At 37.2% G+C, this 7,124-nt stretch overlaps 2 protein-coding genes across 2 annotated transcripts in view; one reads left to right on the top strand and one right to left on the bottom strand.

Moving 5' to 3' along the window:
- The window catches only part of LOC102606017 (putative GTP diphosphokinase RSH1, chloroplastic), a 13,557-nt gene extending 7,721 nt beyond the window's left edge, over positions 1-5,836 (top strand). Inside the window, exons 12-24 of the mRNA XM_006359801.2 lie at positions 659-719; positions 812-874; positions 1,379-1,435; positions 1,523-1,624; positions 2,049-2,207; positions 2,310-2,441; positions 2,528-2,614; positions 2,760-2,831; positions 3,224-3,310; positions 3,399-3,855; positions 4,527-4,588; positions 5,301-5,369; positions 5,447-5,836. Of these exons, the coding sequence (XP_006359863.1) occupies positions 659-719; positions 812-874; positions 1,379-1,435; positions 1,523-1,624; positions 2,049-2,207; positions 2,310-2,441; positions 2,528-2,614; positions 2,760-2,831; positions 3,224-3,310; positions 3,399-3,855; positions 4,527-4,588; positions 5,301-5,369; positions 5,447-5,542 (1,504 nt within the window). The 3' untranslated portion in view covers positions 5,543-5,836. The remainder of the gene's footprint in view (positions 1-658; positions 720-811; positions 875-1,378; positions 1,436-1,522; positions 1,625-2,048; positions 2,208-2,309; positions 2,442-2,527; positions 2,615-2,759; positions 2,832-3,223; positions 3,311-3,398; positions 3,856-4,526; positions 4,589-5,300; positions 5,370-5,446) is intronic.
- Positions 5,837-6,207: 371 nt separating this feature from the next.
- LOC107063121 (homeobox protein 12-like) lies at positions 6,208-6,784 on the bottom strand. The gene is made up of 2 exons (XM_015314580.1): positions 6,547-6,784; positions 6,208-6,497 (listed from the first exon to the last, which is right to left on the bottom strand). Exons 1-2 carry the CDS (start codon positions 6,782-6,784, stop codon positions 6,208-6,210), a joined length of 528 nt encoding a protein of 175 aa, XP_015170066.1.
- Between the last annotated feature and the right edge of the window lie 340 nt (positions 6,785-7,124).

The raw sequence follows: 7,124 nt of genomic DNA, 5'->3' as shown, positions 1-7,124 counted from the left end.
GCAGGTAAACCCCCCCCCCCCCCCCCCTCCCCAACAGCCCTCCGTCATCTGTCGTGGACCCCATTTTTTTATGGTGTCTTATTCAAATTTGAGAAAGCCTATATGGAAAACTCGAGCTTTCATTCAAATATGAGAAACTAAAGCATATATGGGAAATTCAAGAACTCTCATTATAAGCAATAACCTTGGCCATTTATTCACAGCCATGAATCTCCTAGACTAAACTGGATAATTACGAGAAAAGGTTCAGGAAAAAAAAAGAAAAGAAAAAGCAAAGGCTAGTGCTTTTGGTGTAGAAAAGCAGACTTTCATGTGACCTAAGAAGAATCTCTTTTGGATGTGGTGGTGGAGTTGGTGACCGGGAGAGAGCCTACTGCCTAGGGTGGATATGGTGGTGGTGACCGGTGAGGACTAGGGAGAGAGAAGGCAAAAGAGATTATGCTGTTCATGCACTCTGTTGTAGTGAAATTTAAGCTCTATTTCATGTCAGTGAGTTGTGTCTAATAGATACAATTTAGTTTGAATTAAGGTAGGTACAAGCCTCAGTTGAGGTGTCTAAGTGAAAATTGCTTGCAAGTTTAGAGAGCCTTCTATGTGTTCTGCCTTATTGTTGTGATGGTGAATATTGCCTCATCAGCTTTGTTGATTTTATCTGCAGCATCTACAAAGCAGTACTCAAGTCTAAGAGTTCAATAAACGAAGTAAACCAAATTGCACAGGTCTTCTGTTGTGATAAACTTGATAAATTTGATACATAATGTTGCTTTATGTCTACTGTTATGTATTAACTTTTGTATATTTGGATTGCCAGCTTCGAATTATTATAAAACCAAAGCCTTGTGTCGGAGTTAGGCCCCTTTGCAATGCACAGCAGGTAATGTGTTATGACAATGCAGATACAGCTTTCTTTGAAGTTTAATACTTTGTTTGGTTTCACGGAATTTCTAAGGTTGTCTTTTTTTTTTATTGGTAAAACTTCTAAGGTTGTTTATGATGTATAATATTCAAAGTTCTAGTGGGTTTCAATTTCCAAACCTTTGACCAGAACTTCGGGAAGTGTACAACTTGCTACAACTTGTATTTCCTAACATTAAAGAGAAAAAAAGGGGTTGGGGGTGGGGGTGGGTGTCATGGTGGTATACTATTTTGTTCGTGGAAACAGAGTTCATTAGATATCACTTTGTGATCAATGCATTTTGGTTTGAAATAAGATCACTTAATAATGTATTGTAAATCATATACAAATCGTACCTAAGTTTTATTACTTTGGAAATTGAGCAGAAAGAATTGCTAATATAAATTATTTAATCAATACCAAAATTTGCACCTCTTTATGTATACTGTATAGAGGTATCTCTGACATGTTTTTCCTTTACAGATATGCTATCATCTGCTTGGACTAGTACATGGAATCTGGACACCTATCCCTCGTGCTGTAAGTATTGGATAATGTATCTGCATCCGTTTCCTCTGTCATATTCTAATGGACTTTTGTCGCTCTATCTGTAACATTTTTCAACAGATGAAAGACTACATTGCCACCCCTAAGCCTAATGGCTATCAAAGTCTTCATACAACAGTGATTCCATTTCTTTATGAGAGCATGTTTCGTTTGGAGGTTCAGGTATACTCATGGCACCCCCAAAACTAAGGAATAATAAATATATCAGTTACACCCTCTATTCCAATATGTATGTCCCACCTATTTTGAAATGTACCAAAATGTTTGACACCATTCTATCTTCTAGAAAATTTCAATTTCAAGAATTCAAATACATTGCACTCTTCAAATTTGAACTCCCCTTTGATGTTTCCCAATCAAACTAACATTTCAGCCATTATTTAAAAATATTTTGTTTCACTATGTGTGGGAATATATATATACTCCTGAAATGTTTTTTTAAAAAGTAAAAATAATCCTGTTGAAGTGTCTTTGGCATTTTACTTTATGATGTTATGAATTTGCCTCTGGTTTATTGACAAGTCAGCACTTATTTGTTTCTGATTATCGTCGAGCAACTTGATTATACGTGCGTAATGTTTGGCAGATAAGAACTGAAGAGATGGACCTCATAGCTGAAAGAGGCATTGCTGCACATTACAGTGGGAAAGGTTTTGTAAATGGTTTAGTTGGGCATGTTATAACCAATGATAAAAGTTCTGGAGGGAAAATAGTCTGCCTTAACAATGCCAATATTGCTCTCAGGGTATAAAGTATATTGCTTTTGCTAAACTGTCTAGTGCCTTAATATCTGTGTGGGCTTCATCTGTAACTATTATTATGGGGTAAAATTCCTTCTCTGATGTAGATTGGCTGGCTGAATGCAATTAGGGAGTGGCAAGAAGAGTTCGTTGGAAACATGAGCTCTAGGGAATTTGTGGACACTGTTACCAGAGATCTGTTGGGCAGTCGTGTCTTTGTCTTTACACCCGGAGGAGAGGTGACTTCTGTGTGATTTTTCTACTCAATTTGTTCCCTTTTTGAGTCCTGTAACATCATCGCTATACCACTTTGCTATATTTGCAGATAAAACATCTCCCAAAGGGGGCTACTGTCATTGATTACGCATATATGATACACACTGAAATTGGCAATAAAATGGTGGCTGCTAAGGTCTCAATCTTGTTACTATAGGTTTTTTTCACAGTATCAGCTTGATACTGTTTTCAATAATATCTCACCTTATAAAAAAATCCCGTTCTATAGGTTTTAAATGCTTCATGAATCTGGATGTGACTGCAGCATCTTATGTTTGCAGGTGAATGGTAATCTTGTCAAACCAATGCATGTACTTGCAAACGCAGAAGTTGTAGAGATTATCACTTACAATGTTAGTTGCTATGAATTCCAATCCTTCTTTTGCCTATGTTCTCTATCTTTTATTCTTTTTTCTCTTCCTTTTGTGGGCAGCCTGGGGCTTGCTAAATTTTTCATGTTTGGTTGGTCAAATATTTTGTAAAACATTTTCTTTATGAAAACAAGCTCCTTAAAAATGTGGAAAATGACTTCCATAATGGAAGTAGGGAAAACTAGTTGCACCTAGTGACATTCCAAAAAAATGTAGATTGCCGTCATTAGTTTCTTTCTGTAAGCTCTGATAAGTTTCACTCGATGCATTCGAGTAATTACTTCACCATGCTGGTAATTTACAAGCATCTGGAACATTACCAATTTTTTTTTAAAAAAGTAATTTACAAGCATCTGGTTATTTTCCTTTCTCAGGGTCTCTCCAGCAAGTCTGCTTTCGAGAGACATAAACAGTGGCTTCAACATGCAAAAACTCGTTGCGCCCGGCACAAGATTATGAAAGTAGGTATCTCTGCAGAGTTAGAATGGAAATTTATCATGTACTGCTACTACTACAAATTAACTGATGTGGAGCTCATCTTTTCTTTAGTTTTTGAGAGAGCAAGCTGCACTATCAGCATCTGAAATAACTGTGGATTCAGTTAAGGAATTTGCTGCTGAGTCTGAAGGGGACAGCACAGTGGAAGAATTAGCAGATTACTCAAAGGGAACCAAACATTCATGGGAGAAAATCCTCAAGAATGTTATGGAGGTATCATCTGCAAGGATAAATAGTGAAGATATTTTCCAACTCCGTAGTGGTAGTATTCAAATTCCCAAGGTGAATGGGAAACATAATAAGTGCATGCAGCATACGAGTTTGAAGGCCACAGGGGAGACATTGTCACAAGGAAATGGTGTTGGTGAAATGATACTTGCTAACATACCAAGGTACAGGGATGTTCTGCCCGGATTGGACGGCTGGCTGGCTAGCAAAGTTGCAACTTGGCAGAACCTTGAAGGGCACTCTGTCCAGTGGTTTTGTGTTGTCAGCATAGATCGAAAAGGTAATGTTTGGTCCAGAGGCTAATTATTGCAAATGAGCATCAAACTGGATAAGGCATCGCTGCTCATCTATATTAGATGCATTTGCGAACTTTGCAATGTATTGGTGGTTCTAAAGTCCTTTGAAAAATCATTACCACTAGCAGTGCTAGTATTTGTTTTTTCCTTTGCTTTAGGCATTTGGTAACCGAAACCTACTGCTAGGCCTGAAGTGCTCCCAACCTACAGGTTCTAACATTCCTAGGGATCTAATCCAAGACTTTAGTTAAGGGTGGAAAAATCTTAGCCACTACATTTAGTTTAGTTGTGAGAGAGGCTTGTCAGAATGACGTATTTAAAAGTTTGACTACCTTGAGGATCAAATTTTCAAGTTCAAAAGAATGACATCAAACTTTTGAATAACCAGAGAAGTGTGTGAGAGTATGTCGGGATGGGGGCGGGGGGGATTCCATCGATGTAGAAGATCTAACTTTTGTTCTGTTTTATTTTTTATGTATTTTTGTATAGTTCCAACTACATGTATTCCAGTTTATTAACCTTATGTTCATTTACATATGAACATTATCTATGACCTGGTATTTGTTGACTAATAGAAATTTTAATGTGTATCCAACATTTTTCATGGTTTATTACTTGTCATGGCTGACATCTCAAACCACTATAAATCATTTAGGCATGATGGCGGATATTACTTCAGCATTGGCAGCTGTAGGCGTCACCATATGTTCTTGTGCGGTGAGTTGGAACATTTATCATATCATTTTTCATCTAGGCTTAAACTCCTGAGCTATACATATTGATAATCAACATTTTAATATGGTCTGGGTTGACTGTGAAGCTGTCTGCAGTTGATGTCTGAACCTAGCTTGCATTTGTGAAAAATTTCAATATTGTTTTATATTTAATAGCTGAACCTTGATTTAGCCAGAACTAGACACCTTTATTAGCTAGCTATATTAGGCAGTTTGTGACAAAGTACAAGACACTGATAGCTCTTTAATCATTACTACTTCAGCAATAGCCAGCAGGAGCTAACAATGAGAACTGTGTTGAAAGAGGATTTTACAAGTTCAAGTTAGTCAATTTGATCTAGTACTTGCGTCTTGGTGCAGTGGGAGAGGATACATAGCTTCTTTTTTCTTGATATGCTGATAGCAAAGTAAGAAGAAGATGAATGTCATACCTGGCATGATTGAAAACATCGTGGGAGGGAAAGAAATGGGCAGGATAATAAAGGAAATTTGTGCTGAACTATTACTAGGAGGGGACAAAAACAATTCTATCTATTAAATTTCATTCTTCTTTTGGGATATTACCTTTTTGAATATTCATTCTGAAAAATGTACAAAGCTTTAAGCAATTAAATAGTCATATTCTCCTCCCGTTTCAATTATTTTAGAATTCTCAATTGTGAGGTGACTGGATTGTTACTTCAATAAAACTGCAGGCTGAGACGGATAGAGAAAAGGGGATTGGTGTCGCACTATTTCATATTGAAGCAGACCTAGAGAGCTTGGTATGTCTTCTGAACATGCTTCAGTAATCTCTCTCTCTCTTTATATGTGCTACTTTATGAATTCTCAGCTCCCGCAGGTTGGTGCAAGTTTGAAGATTGACATGATCCTAGGTGTTTTGGGATGGTCCACGGGCTGCAGTTGGTCAGAGAACAAACAGTTTCTAGAATGCTAATCTAGTGGCCTGGTGAAGATCGAGTACTTGCCCAGCTGTTGAAAGCTTGGGGAAGAAAGTTTTGTTCAGTGAAACCTGACTTCTTTTCTTCTAGTTGTCAATTTTTTTTCTCCTCCCACCTTCTTGACAAGTATAGAAGCAAACAACATTAGGTTATATGGTGTCGGGCGACTGTATATAAAGGAAGAGTAGCAACCAGTTATACTTGTAAAGGAATTTTCAATTATACCAACTCCAACAAAATTATGTTAAGACATTTATACAAAATAAATATATTAAATATCTTCCATCTCATCCTTTTTTCACATCTATTTCTAATGTGGTACAGGTTTGACACAATGTCACCGTGCTCCTTTGCCTTCTGCGTCCCACCACCGCTGCGAACTCCCAACAGAAAATGTTAAAGAGTGCAGACATTGCAGTTGGCTAAATATGCCAAGTTTGCATCAATAGTCACAACGAAACTGTGAGTTCAGTATACAAATTGGATCTATTTTTGCCTTCAAATGACAACTAATATACAAATTGGCAGTGATTGGTCTACATCGAAGCAGGTGTACGTACACCATTCCTTTTCAGCTCAAACTATACATATAATTTTTTTATTTATGTTTAGTCTGGCACATTATATTAGTGAGTGCAATATTATTTCGCACTCACTGCCTTCACTGATTTAAAATCTTGAATCCGCCTATAACGGGAGGAAGAATGCCTTTAAGCACAAAGTACAAGATTAGTACTAGTAGTGCTCCCAAAAGCACTCTCCTTCTGGTGATTGCAGTAATATCATCCAGGTACATGAACTTCGTTCGGTAGCTATCAATGCCATCATAGTTCTGTTGGCAACTTGTTATGGCAACATCATTCTGTGTGCTTTTCAAATTACAGTTTTCTACCCTAGATAGTTCATCTTCTACAATTCCTTCTTCATGTTCTTTCACATTATTCTCTTTATCTTCCAACAGAAGTTCATGGTTAAGAGTCAGCTGGCCAAATTTTGTCACTGTTGGATTGCTCATAGGAGTGTCTTGCTCCTTCCAAGATGTCATCTTCAACTTCCTGTGTAACATCTTCTTTGTCTATGTCGTCTTCGTAGTCATCATCTTCTTCTTCATTAACAAAAACAATCTCTTCATCATCATTTTCCTTCAAAACATTTCCTTGACAATCGGGTTCAAAGCTTTGTTTCTCAATCAGCTGCTCTGTTTCTAGGCTCTGCTCTTCACTAGCTGCAGGATCCATCGCATCTGTTTCTTTTATCACTTGAAATCACTTCAGAGGCATTTCTCATATAATATTGGCCTTTACTTGTTTAACAAAAGCAGTCGATGTGCAACCAACAAAGCAAAAACATCTGAAAAAATTCTGAACCCTCCATATTGAGGAATTTTCATAGTTACGACTAGGGGTGTACAAAATTGAATCAAAAATTGAACCAAACCGCAAATCGAGTCAAACCGAAAAGAAAATCCGACTAGTGGTTTGGTATTGAAAAAAAACCCGACTATATTTGGGTTGGTTTGGTTTAAACTAAAAAAAACCAACTCGAGACCAAACCAACCCGACATTATATATGTAATTT

This window comes from Solanum tuberosum, unplaced genomic scaffold, assembly GCF_000226075.1.
Source record: "Solanum tuberosum cultivar DM 1-3 516 R44 unplaced genomic scaffold, SolTub_3.0 scf00309, whole genome shotgun sequence".
In the NCBI taxonomy this organism is placed as follows: domain Eukaryota; kingdom Viridiplantae; phylum Streptophyta; class Magnoliopsida; order Solanales; family Solanaceae; genus Solanum; species Solanum tuberosum.
This window is presented reverse-complemented; position numbering and strand designations above follow the sequence as displayed.